We start from the raw sequence: 19,478 nt of genomic DNA on the forward strand, positions 1-19,478 counted from the left end.
AATACTTCACTGTATGGTTTACTTTACATAAATATCTGTCAGCAGCTTGTGTCAAGACATGCAGACACACATTCAAGGTGAAGGGTTCACATACACTTATAAGAGACGGATGTTGTGGAAACCCAAGAATTTTAATAATCGCTCTTTTCTGTGACTGAATGTGGAGGAATTCTTTTTTGATCAAAGTTTATTTTGTTTTTTAATACAATTTCACAAGAATAACAACAAAGAAAAAAAAGTCCCCTTTTCCCCAAACCAGTCATGAATATGTAAACTTAAAGCACAGCCAGTATATAATAAATCAAAACAGAAAATACCATCACATTAAAGTTACATATGTTGATTATATTGTCCTGCTGTTAGCTCCCATCTCCCCCAATATGTGCCAGAAGGGGCTCCCAAATATTGTAAAATTTCTTGGTGGACCCCTGGACAGTACATCTAATCCTCTCTGGTTTGAGATGGCTAGTGATTTCTGTAAGCCACTGGCAATATGTAGGTGGAACAGAGTCCTTCCATTTAAACAGTATCAGTCTCCTAGCCAGGAGAGAGCTGAGGGCCATAATGCTAATTTCTTTCCTGCTGACGGTGCCACTCTCCTGTGCCACACCACCAAACAGGTAATAAACAGGGATGGGTCAATTACTCTCCCAAATATTTTAGAGAAAGTTTTGAAGACTGTACAGCCGAATACAGCTGTGGAGGAATTCTGACCCACTTATTTTAATTTGGCTACACTGGAAAGTTTTTTTTAGCATAAACTGCCCATTTAAGGTGTTGCTACAGAATCTTAATTGAATTTACGTTTACATGTGCAGAATTTGGCAGACACTTTTATCCAAAGCAACTTACAGTACTGTGACAGTATACAATCTAAGCAATTGAGGGTTAAGGGCCTTGCTCAGAAGGTCCTGAGTCCGATCCCTGGGTGGGACGGTCCGGGTCCTTTCTGTGTGGAGTTTGCATGTTCTCTCTGTGTCCTCGTGGGTTTCCCCTGGTGCTCGGGTTTCCTCCCACAGTCCAAAGACATACAAGTGAGGTGAATTGAAGACACTAAATTGTCCATGACTGTGTTTAATATAACCTTGTGAACTGATGAATCTTGTGTGATGAGTAACTACCGTTCCTGTCATGAATGTAACCAAAGTGTAAAACATGACGTTAAAATCCTAATAAACAAACAAATAAGGGCCTTGCTCAAGGGCAACAGTGGCAACCTGGCAGTAGTGGGGCTTGAAAAAGCGACCTTCTGATTATTAGTCCAGTACCTTAACCACTAGGCTACAACTGTTCTACAAGAACAGGCATTCACATTTTCTGCATTTAGCAGACGCATTTATCCAAAGCGACTTACATTACAGTTACAGTATACAGTCTAACCAATTGAGGGTTAAAGGCCTTGCTCAAGAGCCCAACAGCAGCAGTGGTGGGGCTTGAACCAGCAACCTTCTGATTACTAGTTCAGTACTTTAACCACAAGTCAAGTAAGGACTTAGCCACTAACTTAGCCACTTAAAAACTAATATTTTGGTTTTAACATAAACATTACATTTATTATTAATACTTATTAATACTTTTTAATTAATAAACGTTTCATTTCAACAAAATGTTTTGTTATTTAATTATAGCGGTTCATCTTTTACATTGGACAATTAAAGAATTATGTAGTTTATGAGTAGTACCCGGATGTTAACCTGGGCACTGATCGGCTAGAAACTGCGTTGCATCATGGGAAATGTAGTTCGCACAAGCAAACACAAAAGTTCGACGATTTGCGTGTAAATTTGAGTATTTTTAATGCAATATGGATATAATTAAATGTATTATTACATTACCCAAAGGAATTTATGAACGTTCCGGCTTTTATAAAACATGAATCGTAGTTTGTGAACAATATTGGTTTCTACTGACATTCTCAATGACGTAGACACCCGCCTTCAATTGAATGGCGCGAATTCTCACCGCCACTGCGCATGCGTAGTAAACACATGTTTACAGTGCAGCCAGAGGAGATTGTTGTGGTTCTGATGTCTTCACTTCAGATTATTCACAACTGTTCCCGAGTTCATTTATTTCATTTACTGAGTGCTCTGGACTCACTGCAGGACTCGTCAGCATAAACACGGTATTCTCTTTTATAAAAAAGTCCAGTTTTATATAAAATAGCAGGTTTTAATATTATTATGAGTAAATTAAGATGTGTAACGAGAAAAGGAAGCAGAGCAGCACTGGAGAACAAGAGACTGAAGAAACCAAAGCTGCAGATCAGAGAAGGTAAAAACACTTCATCTTCACCCTGGTTTCAGTAAATCAATTCCCTTAACTTCCTTCGGGATTAATAAAGTATCTGTCTGTCTATCTATCAGTCTGTCTGTCTGTCTGTCAGTCCGTCTGTCAATCTATCCACCTGTCTATCTTTCTGTCTGTCTATTTGTATCTATCTGTCTCTATCTTTCTGTCTGTCTGTCCGTCTACCTATCTGTCTACCTGTATATCTGTCTGTCTTTCTATTTGTATATATCTGTCTGTCTATGTCTATCTGTCTTTCTGTCTGTCCGTCTATCTATCTGTCTTTCTGTCGTCTGTGTATTTGTATCTATCTGTCTATCTTTCTGTCTGTCTGTCTGTCTACCTACCTACTATCTATCTATCTGTCTGTCTATCTATCTTTTTTTCTGTCTGTCTATCAAGATCTGTATATCTATCTATCTATCTACCTGTCTTATCTACCTGTCTGTCTATATCTGTCTGTTTATCTATCTACCTATCTATCTGTCTATATATTTGTCTATCTGTTTATCTATTTGTCTGTCTGTTTATCTGTCTATCTATATTTCTATCTATCTATTTAACTAACTGGACTAAATGGTTGATTTTCTGAATTCCTGTTGGATCAAAACACACATTCAGAGTTTAGATTTTATTTGGTGATCTAGAAAGATCTTTAATGTTATTTCATTGTGGTTCGGCCTCCTAATTCATTATTGTTCATCATGAGCGACTACAGCTGCTGACTTCTCTGTGCTCGTATAAATAGAGCTAATTTGGCTGCACTGAATCACAAAAGCAGATGGATGCTGAGCAGAAATCTGTCAGCTGTAGTCCAAGAAAGCCAAAAAGAACAGATCTGTTATTAATTAGAAGCTGCTGAAACACTTCACTGTTCACAGTCGAATGAGCTTTACTTTGTCGTGGGATTAGAGGCTGGATTACATGACAAATTTTCTTCCTGTTGTAGCCAATCAATCATAATCACTAATAAAGAATTAGGAGGCCATACCATCATTCTGATATAAGTGTAGCAGGTGCAGTAGTGTTGTTGTGATTTACATTTTCAGCATTTAGCAGACGCCTTTATCCAAAGTGACTTACAGTACAGTTACTGTATACAGTCTGAGCAATTGGGGGTTAAGGGCCTTGCTCAAGGGCCTATTTGCCACAATCTGGCAGTAGTGGGGCTTGAACCTTCTGAATACTAGTCCAGTGCCTTGACCACTAGGCTATGGCTAGTATCAAATCATTCTAATTTGACATTGGGTTTTTGAAAAATCACAACAACACTGCTACACCTGCTACACTCATACCAGACCAACACAACACAATGTCACTAAAACATTAGTGTCATTGCTGTGCTAAGAATGGTTCACCACTCAGACATTTTCTGGTCATTGGGGGTCATATGTGGGTCCCTTTCCATTTAATATAAGTTTACAGAGCAGAACAGATGGGCTACAGTCAGTAATTGTAGTTGTAGCTCATAAAGTAATCAGTGATTGTTGTACCAAGTGTTGTCTGTGTACAGTTTTGACTTCAGCTGAAGCAGGAATGTCATTTTTATTATGTTCCCCCAGAAGAAGAGCCAGATTCTTCCCTCTATCATTACTTCCATGATCCTTCTGAACTCTCGAACTTTCGATCTCGTCTGCTGTGCTGGTACGATCAGAAGAAGAGAGATCTGCCCTGGCGCAGACTGGTAAACACCACGCACTGTCACATCAAACAGCCTTGACTTCACATCATATCATTTGTGCTTTTATTTTGATTATCCGACTTATCAGTTCTCATGCACATCATGTGTAGCTCTGCTGTGTCATGAGCTGAGAAAAACTGGGAGGCATTGCAGTGCCATTTTTAGCTCTCAGGGAGTTCATCGAACCACAGTGAGAGTTGTTTATGCCATGCCCTCCACAACTATTGCCCTTCTCCCCTCAATAAAGATAAACAAAAGGGTTATAAGAAAAACCCTTGGATTTAATCTTTTGCAGGTCGCTGCTCGGGAGCAACTCAGTGTTCACTCGGGGCTCGAAACTCGGCTCTCGATCGCTATGTGTGAATTGTTCAACGACTCGATACAAGCGGCTCACCGATCGCTCTGTGACTGAAGAAAAATATATAGCATGTTAAATATCTGGACCTGTAAAATCCTGTAGTGTGAAAGCCGTTGCGAGCAGGTCGTGAGTTACAGCGAGTGCTATGTGGAACGACAGCCAATGAACGCAAGATACGGGGTGAGGGGAAACCCGGGGGAGGAGTGTAAAAACGTGGGACAGGGACGTAATATAGTTTCTATCAGAATACATCAGCACACACAGAAGCTTTACAGTATTTGTGACCTTATCGTCCACGCCAAACCATAATACCCACCCTGCATTGCAAAAAATACTCTCAACTCACTACAGAACAGATCGAAAAGACTTGCCTGAGATTTTTCCTGGTGATAGATGGTGTAGTGTGTGATCCCCTATCGCCGATCAGTCGTGTAGTTTTGAAATACATTATACATGACTTGAGAGACTTCCAATTACAAGAGATCCAGTCGTGTAGTGTGAACTTGGCATAACAGAATCTCTCCAGATCGTCCAGACTTCCAGAGCTTCTCTTGTGCTCTTTGCTCTCCAGCTCACCCTACAGGTTTTATATGGGTTTTAGGTCGGGGTGCTAAGATGACCATGGCAGAAGCACACAGTAAACCATGTTAAGTGTTTTCAATCATTGTCCTGCTGGATAATCCAACAACAGCCCGTATTTAGTTTCTTGGCAAACAGATTTTGATTTAACATGTCCCTGATCCCATGTACCTGAATGAGGTTCCAAGGAGGAACAACAGTCCCACATTACAGACCCAATACCATATTTCACACTGGGCTTCAGGTTATCTTCAGTGTGGAGGGCGGCACGGTGGCAAAGTGGGTAGCACTGTCGCCTCACAGCAAGAAGGTCCTGGGTTCGATCCCCAGGTGGGGCGATCCGGGTCCTTTCTGTGTGGAGTTTGCATGTTCTCCCCGTGTCCGTGTGGGTTTCCTCCGGGTGCTCCGGTTTCCTCCCACAGTCCAAAGACATCCAAGTGAGGTAAATTGTAGATACTAAATTGTCCATGACTGTGTTTGATATAACCTCGAGAAGTCATGAATGTAACCAAAGTGTAAAACATGACGTTAAAATCCTAATAAATAAACAAACAAACAGAATGTTCAGTGTGGTCATTCTTCTTTTTATGGCAAACCCACTTAGAGTGTTTGTTGCCAAAAAGCTAAGTTGCATTTTGTTTCTAAGAAATTGTAGGGATGCCAGTATTTGTGGCTGTGTGGGTTTTTTTTATTAATCAATTTTTTATGTATTTTTTTGGACCTTTATTTCAGTGTGATGAATCTAATTGACAAAAATGTTATTTTTATACCCCTTTTACTCATTTTTACTACGGGTTTTTTTCTATTTTATTTCTGCATTTTCTCCCAATTTAGCGTAGTCAATCTGTCTTCCGCTGCTGGTGGATCCCTGATTGCAGTCGAGGTGGGTATATTGCTGCTCACACCTCCTCTGACCCGCGTGCAGCCCTTAGCAGAACCCTTTTTCACCCATGCACTCCACGCAGGCGCCTCTATCTGCTAATCAGGGTCCTTACACAGCGTTTGAAGACCCCACCCACATAGTCCGGTCATCCCGCCCTAGCAGAAACGTGTCTGCTGCAGACACTGCCAATTATGCCCGCTAGATGGCGCCCAGCCGACCGGTGGCAACGTCGAGTCTCGAACCGAGGAGTTCAGAATCTCGGCGCTGGTGTGCTCGCGGAATATCCCGCTGCGCCACCTGGTCGCCATCAGGATGAAATATTGAATTGAATGTAAATTTGCTGATGTCGCGATGACGTTCAAGGTTTCGTTTGTTCTTTTTTGTTCTGAAAGGCGGCGACGGAGGAGGACGCAGACGTCAGGACCTACGCGGGTAAGTGTGAGGGTTTGATCGTTTTTTTAAGAAAAGAAGAGGCGAAAGCTCTCGTCTTCATACGCTAAAAGTATATGGACACTTGATTATGAGTGTGTTAGACATGTTATTGCAAAACCATGGACTGTAATCTAGACCTGAAAGTCCCTTTTCAAGATTTTGGAGTGTGTGTCTGAATTTGTGCACATCCAGTTTAAAGGTAGCACGTAGTGTGGTGAGTGGTGCACAACTCGGAGACTTCGAGGACCTGAGTTTGGACCGGATTTACACTTGTTCCTGTCTGTGTGTTGACAGTGTGGGTGTCGGAGGTGATGCTGCAGCAGACTCAGGTGGCCACAGTCATCGATTACTACAACAGATGGATGAAGGCAGGACTCAATTACGTTTTATTGAGGCTTTATCGTGCTTGTGTTGTTTAGTATGGCGTTACTGTAATAGTTTCTTTCTTTTCTTTATTAGAAATGGCCAACAGTGCAGGAACTGGCTGGAGCTTCACTAGAGGTGCGCAAAAACATACAGAGAATGAATACTTACATACATCATATGGTCAAAAGTATGTGGACACCATTAGACTGATCATAAGACTTTAGTCCACCACAGTTCAAAACCATGGAAAGATCCAGATTATTTTGATTTTGGAATGTGTGTGTGGAAATTTCTGCCTATTCACTTAAAAAAAAAAAAAGGATTTGTGAGGTCATGCACCTTCAGATAAGAAATCCAGGTTTGCAGTCGTTGTTCCAATTCATCCCATAGGTCAAGACCCTGTGCAGGCCGCTGGAGTTCCACCCCACACCAGCTTTGTCACATGAGGTTTTTATGGACCACGCTTTGTGCACATTATAGGCTAGTTGATGCTATAAATTGGCTTGAAAACCCAAACAGAGAGAGAGGGAAAATATTCCAGCACGTAACAGTGATATATTTGGAGGTTTCGAATCCCGACCTGGGCTCACAAGTTAGCTAGCAAAAAAATGAACAAACAGCTGGCTTTCTTTATTAGCAAATTTCTTTATTAGAGGGTCCCGTCACATCTAGTAGGAGCAGCATTGTTGGCACTGCGGTTTTTGGGTGTGGCTGAAATACCTGATCTTAATAATTACCGGGGTGTTCACATACTTTTGACCACATAGTGTAGATAAACGAGTAAACAAATAAACAGAGAAATTACCTGGCGTGTTATTTACGATGTTTCTGGGCAGGAGGTTAATCAGATGTGGTCCGGACTGGGGTATTACTCACGCGGACGGAGACTGCATGAAGGAGCGCAGAAGGTTTGTAATGCTTCAGTACAGTGGATTCAGAAAGTATTCAGACCCCTTCACTTTTTTAACCTTTATTGGTCCTGCCATCCATGTGGATGTTACTTTGACACGTACCACCTACCTAAGCATCGTTCCAGACCATGTTCACCCTTTCATGGAAACGGTTCCCTGATGGCTGTGGCCTCTTTCAGCAGGATGATGCGCCCTGCCACAAAGCAGGAGCACAGCCACCAGTTTGAGGTGTTGACTTGGCCTCCAAATTCCCCAGATCTCAATCCAATCGAGCATCTGTGGGACGTGCTGGACAAACAAGTCCGATCCATGGAGGCCCGACGTCACAACCTACAGGAGTTAAAGGATCTGCTGAAGACATCTTGGTGCCAGATACCACAACACACCTTCAGGGGTCTAATGGAGTCAATGCCTCGATGGGTCAGGGCTGTTTTGGCAGCAAAAGGAAGACACAATATTAGGAAGGTGGTCATAATGTTATTCCTGATCGGCGTATATGTGTGTGTGTCAGGTGGTGCGTGATCTTGACGGTAAAATGCCAAAAAATGCTGAAGATCTTCTCAAGCAGCTGCCTGGAGTTGGCCGATACACAGCCGGGGCGATCAGCTCCATCTCACTGGGAGAGGTGAACACATCATATCAGAATGATCTTTTCACCCTGCTCACAGGAAGTACAAATATATGGGACCCATCGGGTTGATAACACACACACACATAAACACTCACATACTCAAATGCACACATACATACACACACACACTAACATACGCACACTTACAAATACATAAACTCACACACACTTGCTCATATACATACATACAGTTGTGCTCATAAGTTTACATACCTTGGCAGAATTTGTGATTTTTTGATGAAAAGTCAGTGAGTTTATGGGCCCCTGACAGACCCCTGCATGTTTCATCCAGTGCTGCCACTGATGTTGTTGGATTACAAGCTTGGGGAAAGCAAAATAATTATCAAAGGATCCGCAGGAGAAGATAGTTGAACTCTATAAAACAGGAAAAGGATATAAAAAGATATCCAAGGAATTGAGAATGCCAATCAGCAGTGTTCAAACTCTAATTAAGAAGGTGGAAAATGAGGGATTCTGTTGAAACCAAGCCAAGGTCAGGTAGACCAACAAAAATTTCAGCCAAAACTGCCAGGAAAATTGTTCGAGATGGAAAGAAAAACCCACAAATAATGTCAGTTGACATACAGGACTCTCTGAAAAAAAGTGGTGTAGATGCAAAATAAGGAGGCACATGAAGAAAAATGGGCTGCATGTTCGAGTTGCCAGAAGAAAGTCGTTACTACACCAATGCCACAAAGCAGCCCGCTTACAATATGCCAAACAGCACAGAGACAAACCTCAAACATTTCTGGAACAGTTATTGAACTTTTTGGCCACAACCATAAATGCTACATTTGGAGAGGAGTCAACAAAGCCTATGATGAAAAGTGCACCATCCCTACTGTGAAACACGGAGGTGGATCGCTGATATTTTGGGGATGTGTGAGCCACACAGGCACAGGGAACTTGGTCAAAATTGATGGCAAGATGAATGCAGTCTTTTATCAGAAAATATTGGAGGAAAACTTGCACTCATCAGCCTGGAAGCTGCGCATGGGACGCACTTGGATGCTCCTACATGACAATGATTCAAAACACAAGGCCAAGTTGACCTGTCATTGGCTACAGCAGAAAAAAGTGAAGTTTCTGGAGTGGCCATCTCAGTCTCCTGACCTCAATATCATGGAGCAGCTTTGGGGAGATCTCAACTGTGCAGTTCATGCAAGACGGCCCAAGAATTTACAGGAGCTGGAGGCATTTTGCCAAGAAGAATGTGCAGCTTTACCATCTGAGAAAATTAAGGGCCTCATCCACAACTACCACAAAAGACTTCAAGCTGTCATTGATGATAAAGGAGGCAATACAGGGTATTAGGAACTAGGGTATGTAAACTTTTGATCAGGGTCATTTGGGTAGTTTCTGTTGTCATTATGATTTAAAAAGGTCTTCACCCAACTACTAACCATGAATAAAATAATTTTATTTGTATTATCATTCATATTCTCAGAGAAATGGCCAAAAAATCACAAATTCTGCCAGGGTATGTAAACTTTTGAGCACAACTGTACATACACTAACACACACAAACAGTCACTCAAACCCAATTGCACTCGCATACACAAATACACAATCAACACAGTCGTGTTCCCTGGACTCTGACAAATCCAATACACACAACTACTTAGTGACTATAATACGTTTCGCTTCAGTATGTACTTGTATAGAGCTGTAATGACTCTTGAACGAGCCAGGTACCAGCTGACGTTTTACACAATAAAACACAACTCAGCTGTACGCTGTAAAACTGGAGTGTTGATGTCTTTTATGTTTGTACCTTTTACTATTTACAGGTGCAGAGTTAGCTCAGCTTAATAACATCCAGCTTAAGCAAGATAAGCAAGGCTGCCAGCTCACCGCTAATGTTAAATTGTCGTGAAAGGCAAATTAGCTCAGTGGGTAGCACTGTCGCTGCACAGCAAGAAGGTCCTGGGTTCGATCCCCAGGTGGGGCGGTCCGGGTCCTTTCTGTGTGGAGTTTGCATGTTCTCCCCGTGTCCGCGTGGGTTTCCTCTGGGTGCTCCGGTTTCCTCCCACAGTCCAAAGACGTACAAGTGAGGTGAACTGGAGATACTAAATTGTCCATGACCGTGTTTGATATTAAACTTGTGTACTGATGAATCTTGTGTAATGAGTAACTACCGTTCCTGTCATGAATGTAACCAGAGTGTAAAACATGACGTTAAAATCCTAATAAACAAATAGATCAAACTCTTCAGGATGGTAAATTAGCTACTAATTAATGAGCTATTTAACAAATGTTCTGGCATAAAGTGTTTTATTTAGATGATTATTCTTATTGTTCCAGGTTCAAAGGTTAAACCACTTGTTTTTTAAACATTTCTTTGTTTATGCATATAATACTGACTTTTGTGATGTGTGTAAATGTAAGCAGATTTTTTTGCACTGGAGGTGGATTTAATAACAAAAATAGAACTGGTTTGATACTGGTTTTCCCCTCAGTGTAAAAATCTTACTGTTGCAGCCTAAATGTTCCCAGTTATTCATCACATGGGGGGTGGGAGCATGAATTTGAGTAAGAGAGGTGCTCTGTTCTGCAGGTGACTGGGGTCGTGGATGGAAATGTGACCCGGGTTCTGTGTCGGGTCCGGGCGATCGGAGCGGACAGCACCAGCACTCGCGTCACTGTTGCACTCTGGTAAAGAGAGAATCGTTTATTTTTACATTCACATTTTATTACACCTGCCGGTGTTCGGTGAGATCACTGCGTCTGTATCTGTCAGTGTAAGAACTTAATCAGCCTGGCTCCAGTAGGTGATCAGTTTATTCATTTATTTATTTATTTATTAGGATTTTCATCATGTTTTACACACTGTGGTTACATTCATGACAGAACAGGTAGCTACTGCTTACACAAGATTCATCAGTTCACAAGTTTAATATCAAACACAGTGTCTCCAGTTCACCTCACTTGCACGTCTTTGGACTGTGGGAGGAAACCGGAGCTCCCGGAGGAAACCCACGCGGACACGGGGAGAACATGCAAACTCCACACAGAAAGGATCTGGTCCACTCCACCTGGGAATCGAACCCAGGACCTTCATGCTGTTAGGTGTTGGTGCTACACACCAAACTGACGATCACTGAACGTACAGCGCTGTAGTTTGATACAGAAACACGAGTTTTAGTGCTCAAGTTCTTTCTGGATTTTTTTTTTACCATAAATATCCTGCTATTCCTACTATTAAAATGTCCAGATGGGACTGCAGCCCTTACCAGATGCTTGTGAATTAAAATCTTACCTGGCAGGTAGCTTAGTGGTTAAGTGGTTTAAGCCAAACCACCACGAAGTTGCCACTGTTGGGCCCCAGAGCGAGGCCCTTAACCCTAGTTGCTCAGACTATATTCAGTCAAATTTGTGAGCTGCTTTGGATGAAAACGTCCGCTAAATGCTGCAAATGTAAATGCGTGTAATATCTTTAAATCAAGCAATAGTTTAGCGTATCAGTCTGATTTAAATAATTTATAAAAGTGTCATAATTATCATAATTATGTAACAATAATAGTGCATTTTTTGAGTGTTGATTTGTTAAACGTTTCTGTTTAATCTGATTTCGTTTTATTCTGTTTCATTTATTCCATGTATTGATTTAAATAAATTATAACTTTATTTGTTTACTTTTTGATTGTGAGATTTTCAATTGTGTATATACAGTATATTATACTTATTTTTTATTTTATTACATTTAAAATTCATATTTAATTTCAATACATTTATAATAAAAAATAATAGTATTTATTCTGTTCACGTAAATAGTAAAACGTTCATCAACTTCATTTATTTAATCTTTTTAAAGTTTTATTCATATTTATGTTATGGGAGGTCGTAGCCTAGTGGTTAAGGTACTGGACTAGTAATCAAAAGGTTGCTGGATCAAGCCCTACCACTGCCAGGTTGCTGCTGTTGGGCCCTTAAGCAAGGCCCTTAACCCTCAATTGCTTAGACCAGTGGTTCTCAAACTTTTTAGACCAAGTACCACCCATTATCAAACCAAAACTTCCAAGTACCACCTATGTTTCTCATCACAGAACCACATATGGCACACATTAATTAGGTGTGTGTGTATGTATTAGTGGTGGGAATTATGGCTTCTTGTAGGGAGCCGGATCTTTTGGCTCGGTTCCTTTTAAAGAGCCGTTCAAAGAAATGGCTCTTCGTTCTTCGGGAGGCGCTACTGGGTAAACTATAAGACACCCCGATATTAATATCAAATTTTGCTACCTTGCCTTAAATGTATTCCTAATTCAAACAACACTTAAACGAGAAAAAAAACTACAGAGAAGAGACGTACTGTGATTGCATCGCATTAAGTTTTAGAACAATCCTCTCTTGTGCAGAGATGTGACTGTTTGTTTCTGCTTTAAAACATAAGCGCCATGAAATAATCAGATTTAGCACAATTAAACAAGTTTATAGTTTATTTCTCAATTATTTGCCATTATGCTACTAGCTCTCTCTCTCTCTCTCTCTCTCTCTGTGTGTGTGTGTGTGTGTGTGTGTGTGTGTGTGTCGCTCTCCGTGATACTTAAAGTGTTTCGGATTTGAATATCGACAATAAACAGCTCTTATTACAATTTACGATTAATTCCCTCTACTGATGCGAAGCTGAATGGGTGGATTACAGTCTAGAACTGCGCAGAAATAAAAGACTCGGTTCCTTTCGTTCATTTCAAAGATCCGTTCAATAGAATCGGATCGTTCGCGAACGACTCATCACTAGTGAGCATTTCAGTGAGTGCGTGTGTTTAGCGGAGCAGCCTCGTGATGTCAGGAACGAGATCAGTGAGATTCAAACGCAGATCTGCTCTGATAAAAGCGAGAGAGCTACTGATCACTTTACTGATAACTTTACTGATCACTTTACTGATAACTTTACTGAAATTTCGAGATGGAAACCGCGAACGTGAAGTATAGACGTAATGAAGTACAGTGGCTGCGTAGCCCCGAATATTTTTAAAAACACATTCGTTTTAATTAAACTGATTTTATTAAAACAGAATTATAAGAACTTTGAAACAGATTTTATTAGTAATTTCCAAATTTTTTATTTTTTTATTTTATTTATAATTATTAAATTTTTTTTTTTTTTCGGTGCATGTAATTACTTTTCCGAGATTATCTGGCGTACCACCTCATGCTGCTTCACGTACCACCAGTGGTACCCGTACCACAGTTTGAGAACCACTGGCTTAGACAATATACTGTCACTGTACTGTAAGTCACTTTGGATAAAAGCATCTGCTAAATGCTGAAAATGTAAATTTTATAGCATATTTGATTTATTGATCATTTTTTATTAATTATTTTGTGTGTTAAATTTAATAATTTATTGTAGAAACCTAAATTATTTATATTTAGATTTTATAGAATATACTAATGTATATTTTCTCAGATTCTGCAGTTTTATGACATTTTATTTGAAGTTTTCCTATGAACTTTTCATATTGATGTATGTATTAGATATACATCATAAATATATATTTATTGATTATTATTTATTTTCGTTGCATTTCAGGAAATTAGCAGGTACCGTGGTGGATCCAGAGCGACCGGGCGATTTTAACCAGGCGATGATGGAACTTGGGGCGACGGTGTGCACCCCAAAATCTCCTCTCTGTACCCAGTGTCCTGTAGAGTCTCACTGTCACGCTAACAGAAAGGTACCGTACAGAGTTCCAGCTTCAGATTCTGCTCCTGCAGGTTCATGTTCAGAGTGAAACTGTAACCCACTCGTGTTTCAGGTTCGATCGCTACAGCAGAGAGACTCCCAAAGACTTCTGGGTAAATCGGACTCGACCTCGGACAGCCCTGTTCCTGATATAGAGAACTGCTGTAAGCTCCTCTTATTTTATTACTGTTCATTAAGCATAACACAGCGGGTAATAAAAACAGAAGGAATGAATGATCATCATTCAGTCGTTGTCTGTTTTACCACAACTTTATCCTGGTCAGGGTCGCAGTGGGTGCAATTAACTGGGCGAACAGGTTGCCAGTCCATTACAGGGCAACACACACACACAATTAGGGCAATTTAGTATTTCAGTGTGTACAGTCGAGCGAGCTGTACAGTCACATTAGCTTTAAGGCGTGTGTTTATTTCTCCGATACAGTGAGTGCTGGTCACTGTAAGCTGTGTCTCTCTGAGGACTGGAACACTGAACTCGGGGTGCAGAATTTTCCCCAGAAACCAGTGAAGAAGGCGCCTCGTGTGGAGCGAACGCTCGTCTATGTCCTGCAGCGACAGAGTAACGACGGAGAGACTCAGTTCCTGCTCACACAGAGACCCAGTACAGGTACGACATCCAAATACTATATTCATGATGCTTTATACACAATAGGGGGGTAAACTGTAACCCTCTATTCACACCAGCACCCAAATCTCTCATTATCGCCTGCGGGCGTTCCTAAACTTAGGATGACCCTTGGTTACCACGATGCAAAATCTCCACTTCATTCCACACAGGATTGTTTTTGAGACTCACCACATTGTTGGTCTGGTTTGCGCATCTCTCAGTTTAATTGTATCACTGGTGCTGGTTTGCAGGGCTACTGGCAGGAATGTGGGAGTTACCCAGTGTGCTTTTGGAGGAGGGCGTGTCTGAGAAGAAACACAGAGACCTGTTAAACACAGAGATGAAGAGGATTCTCGGGCGCTCTCCTCCTGCAGAGTCATTTCAGTACGTCGGAGAGGTGAGAACCAACAGGATTTTGGTCTTTTTATTTGATCAAGATACTTTTAGAAGCTCATTTGATAAACCTTCATCACTTTATCCAGCTATCACATCAGCAGTTTAACTCAAACAAAATGAATTATTAAAGTTTCCTAAACGCATAACCAGCATCTTACAAATAAACTCTGTGTAAGTCGAGTCGGATTTATTTATTTAGCTTTTTTTACAATAAAACATCTCAAAGCAGCTTTACAGAAATGTATATGCACACAAATAACATACAATCAACCGTTTCTTTACTTAGAGCACGATAAAAAGGACGATTTAAAAGAAGCTATTTACTTACATCACATAAAAAACGCTCTTTCTTTGATTTAAAAGGTGATGTGACTTACCTTCAGTTTAAGCATTTAGCTATGACTTTTACCCCAGGTAACTTTTACCTCAAGTGACTTTTATCTCAAGTGACTTGCCTTTATTTCAAACTTTTACTTTAATTGATTTTTACCTCAGGTGACTTGCCTCAGGTTTAAACTTTTACCTCTGGTGGCTTCTACCTCAGGTGACTTGCCTTGGTTTAAAACTTTTACCTCAGATGACTTGCCTCAGGTTTAAACTTTTACCTCTGGTGGCTTCTACCTCAGGTGACTTGCCTTGGTTTAAAACTTTTACCTCAAGTGACTTGCCTTGGTTTAAAACTTTTACCTCAGATGACTTGCCTCAGGTTAAAACTTTTGCCTCTGGTGACTTCTCACTCAGGTGACTTGCCTTGATTTAAAACTTTTACCTCAGTTGAATTGCCTCTGGTTAAAACTTTTATCTGAGGTGACTTGCCTGGATTTACCTTGAGTTAAAACTTTTAGCTCAGGTGACTTGCCTCTATTTGAAACTTTTACTTCAGGTGACCTGCCTGAGGTAACTTGCCTCCAGTTGAAACCTTTATCTGAGGTGACTTGCCTCCAGTTTAAACTTTCATTTGAAGTGACTTGTCTTGATTTAGAACTTGTACCTCAGATGACTTGCCTCTATTTAAAACTTTTACCTGAGGTGACTTGCCTGTTAGATCAATCAAAAGCCATTCATACTCATTTCTCTGTGCAGGTGGTTCATATCTTCTCACACATCCACCAGACGTACGTGGTGTACAGCGCAGCGGTTTGTGTTTCTACTGATGAGGACAAAGAGCAGAAGATCTGCTGGCTCACCCGTTCAGCCCTGCAGGAGGCCGCCGTATCCTCCGGCGTTAGAAAGGTGTGTGCTTTTTAATATCAGCAGAAGCTGAGAGAGAGAAAAGTGTCTGAGCGTGTCTGAATGAAAATGTGTCTGTATGTTCTTACTTTTAGATCATTAAGCTTTATTCTGAGTCCACAAACAACCTGGATACAAACAACCTGGATACAAAGGTACAAGTTTTATTATCTACTAGAGAAGCTTCCTCTGACATGTTTTAACTCAAGACTGTTGTTCCATATCGTGCCTGTAAAACATGGCTCACAGTGGCTTGGTGGGTAGCACTGTCATCTCACAGCAAGAAGGTCCTGGGTTCGATTCCTAGGTGGAGCGCTCTAGGTCCTTTCTGTGTTCCAATCACTTCCATGGCCACAGGTGTATAAAACCGAGCACCTCGGCATGCAGACTGCTTCTACACACATTAGTGAAAGAACGGGTCGCTCTCAGGAGCTCAGTGAGTTTCAGCGTGGTACCGTGATGCCACCTGTGCAACAAGTCCAGTCGTGAAAATTCCTCGCTACTAAATATTCCAGTCGACTGTCAGTGGTATTATAGAAGAACAGTGTGTAGAGCTTCATGGAACGGGTTTCCATGGCCGAGCAGCTGCATCCGAGCCTTACATCACCAAGCGCAATGCAAAGCGTCAGATGCAGTGGTGTAAAGCCTGTCGCCACTGGACTCTAGAGCAGTGGAGACGTGTTCTCTGGAGTGACGAATCACGCTTTTCCGTCTGGCGATCCGATGGGCGAGTCTGGGTTTGGCGGTTGCCAGGAGACGGTACCTGTCTGACTGTATTGTGCCGAGTGTAAAGTGTAGGTGGAGGGGGGATTATGGTGTGGGGGGGTTTATCAGGAGTCGCGCTCGGCCCCTTAGTTCCAGTGAAAGGAACTCTTAATGCTTCAGCACACCAAGAGATTCTGGACAATTTCATGCTCCCGACTTTGTGGGAACAGTTTGGGGATGGCCCCTTCCTGTTCCAACATGACTGCGCACCAGTGCACAAAGCACAAGGTCCATAAAGACGTGGAGGAGTGAGTTTGGTGTGGAAGAACTTGACTGGCCTGCAACCCGATAGAACATCTTTGGGATGAATTAGAGCGGAGACTGTGAGCCGGGCCTTCTCGTCCAACATCAGTGTCTGACCTCACAAATGCGCTTCTAGAAGAACGGTCAAAAATTCCCATAAACACACTCCTAAACCGTGTGGAAAGCCTTCCCAGAAGAGTTGACGCTGTTATAGCTGCAAAGGGTGGCCGACATCATATTAAACCCTATAGATTAAGAATGAGAGTCACTCAAGTTCATATGTGTGTGAAGACAGGCGAGCGAATACTTTTGGCAATATAGTTTATTTATCTGTGTTCTTTTTGAGTCTGTGTCAGTGTCACCCAGTCACACCATGACTTACTTACTCACACCTTATGTATGTTTTTGGGATTTGGGAGGAAACTGGAGTACCCAGAGGAACAGACACAGACAGAGAACGAGACTATAACCGAAAGCTACGATCAAACCCAGGAATACAGGAACCAGTTGGCTGTACGGCACCCATTCTACCAGCTGCACCACAGTGCCAACCTGGTTCAGTTTTACCCACAGTTTGTTTTTCTTTCTCTTTTAGAATAAGAAGCAAATCTCTGAGGCTGGTAACAGCAAGAAGACCAAACAGTCGAGGAAACGAGGGGCCAACAACGACCCGAAGCAACTTTCACTCAGCCAGTTCTTCACCTCCTCAAAACAAACCAGAACCTGAAGCAATTCTTCAATACTGAGTGTATGAAATACATCTTCAGCCTGTTTATATTCAGCGGTCAAGCTGCAGCTGGCTAACTTCACTGGCTTAAGCATTTTATTATAAATCATGGAGAAAAGATTGTAGATTTTTAATAGTACAGTTCTTTAGGCTCATGTAGTCTTTTGTTAAGGTATGTTTACACGTCGCCCAGGCTAATTAACATGAATTCTTATGGGAGGCAGCCACACAATAGTCGACATTTTTAAAAGCGTTCTGACATCAAGTACCTTTACATCAACTAACCAAGAGCTTCAATCCAGTTCAGTCTTTCAGGGATACAGGACAAAACAGTTCGATTAAAACCACCTCCTTGTTTCTACACTCACTGTCCATTTTATCAGCTCCACTTAACATATAGAAGCACTTTGTAGTTCTACAATTACTGACTGTAGTCCATCATTTTCAGCACTGCAGTGACACTGACATGGTGACACTGACACGAGTTTTTAAATACCGTGTCCACTCACTGTCCACTCTATCAGACACTCCTACCTAGTTGGTCCACCTTGTAGATGTAAAGTCAGAGACGATCGCTCATCTATTGCTGCTGTTTGAGTCGGTCATCTTCTAGACCTTCATCAGTGGTCACAGGACGCTGCCCACGGGGCGCTGTTGGCTGCATATTTTTGGTTGGTGGACTATTGTCAGTCCAGCAGTGACAGTGAGGTGTTTAAAAACTCCAGCAGCGCTGCTGTGTCTGATCCACTCATACCAGCACAACACACACTAACACACCACCACCATCAGTGTCACTGCAGTGCTGAGAATGATCCACCACCTAAATAATACCTGCTCTGTAGTGGTCCTGGGAGAGTCCTGACTGTTGAAGATGAACAGATGGACTACAGTCAGTAATTGTAGAACTACAAAGTGCTTCTATATGGTAAGTGGAGCTGATAAAATGGACAGTGAGTGTAGAAACAAGGAGGTGGTTTTAATGTTATGGCTGATCGGTGTATATCATTTTTAATATATTGTATATTTTCTATTGTTATTTTCTTTTTATTATATTTACTACAACTGTGATTATGCTTAGGCAATACGATTGTCCATATGTTGTCATGCCAATAAAGCTTGAGTCTGAGTTAGACCTGTCCAAAGATCAACATTTCAGCTTTTATTTCCAGGTATTTACATCTGGATCTGATACACAGTTCAGAAGATAGCACATTTTGTCTGAACTCACCCATTTTTCTTGTGAGCAAAAGTATTGGAACAGGTGACTGTCAGGTGTGTTCTGTTGCCCAGGTGTGTCCTGTTACACTGATTATTTAAACAATAAATAGCGCTGATTGTCTATGCTCATAAGAAAAATGGGTGGGTTTAGACAAAAGGTGCTCTCTTCTGAACTGTGTATCAGATCCAGATGTAAATACCTATATATATATACCTATATATATATATTTATATACAGTATATATATATATATATATATATATATATATATAATAAACTCTTCAAACTGTCCTGTATGCAATTAATAAAAACATATAATATATAGTTTGTTTCAAGAGACATGTCGTATTTAATCTTACGTATTATGTATTTATTTTTGCTCTTTATTAAAGCAAAAGTATTTATTATCCGATTACTCGATTAATCGCTGGAATAATCAATAGAATACTCGATTACAA

At 41.2% G+C, this 19,478-nt stretch overlaps 1 protein-coding gene and 1 long non-coding RNA gene across 2 annotated transcripts in view; both read left to right on the forward strand.

Annotated features, from left to right (window-relative positions):
- LOC134317972 (uncharacterized) overlaps nucleotides 1–18,186 on the forward strand; it is a 33,126-nt gene extending 14,940 nt beyond the window's left edge. Inside the window, exons 13-25 of the mRNA XM_062998721.1 lie at nucleotides 6,183–6,222; nucleotides 6,517–6,590; nucleotides 6,682–6,723; nucleotides 7,425–7,496; nucleotides 8,011–8,124; nucleotides 10,688–10,785; nucleotides 13,664–13,808; nucleotides 13,890–13,980; nucleotides 14,259–14,441; nucleotides 14,693–14,838; nucleotides 15,921–16,070; nucleotides 16,163–16,222; nucleotides 17,671–18,186. Coding sequence (XP_062854791.1) covers nucleotides 6,183–6,222; nucleotides 6,517–6,590; nucleotides 6,682–6,723; nucleotides 7,425–7,496; nucleotides 8,011–8,124; nucleotides 10,688–10,785; nucleotides 13,664–13,808; nucleotides 13,890–13,980; nucleotides 14,259–14,441; nucleotides 14,693–14,838; nucleotides 15,921–16,070; nucleotides 16,163–16,222; nucleotides 17,671–17,802 — 1,347 coding nt within the window. The 3' untranslated portion in view covers nucleotides 17,803–18,186. The remainder of the gene's footprint in view (nucleotides 1–6,182; nucleotides 6,223–6,516; nucleotides 6,591–6,681; nucleotides 6,724–7,424; nucleotides 7,497–8,010; nucleotides 8,125–10,687; nucleotides 10,786–13,663; nucleotides 13,809–13,889; nucleotides 13,981–14,258; nucleotides 14,442–14,692; nucleotides 14,839–15,920; nucleotides 16,071–16,162; nucleotides 16,223–17,670) is intronic.
- On the forward strand, nucleotides 3,858–6,588 carry LOC134318099 (uncharacterized). The gene is made up of 3 exons (XR_010013336.1): nucleotides 3,858–3,973; nucleotides 6,183–6,222; nucleotides 6,517–6,588. It is a non-coding gene; the product is annotated as an uncharacterized LOC134318099 (long non-coding RNA).
- Nucleotides 18,187–19,478: the final 1,292 nt, after the last annotated feature.

Source organism: Trichomycterus rosablanca, chromosome 7 (assembly GCF_030014385.1).
Source record: "Trichomycterus rosablanca isolate fTriRos1 chromosome 7, fTriRos1.hap1, whole genome shotgun sequence".
In the NCBI taxonomy this organism is placed as follows: domain Eukaryota; kingdom Metazoa; phylum Chordata; class Actinopteri; order Siluriformes; family Trichomycteridae; genus Trichomycterus; species Trichomycterus rosablanca.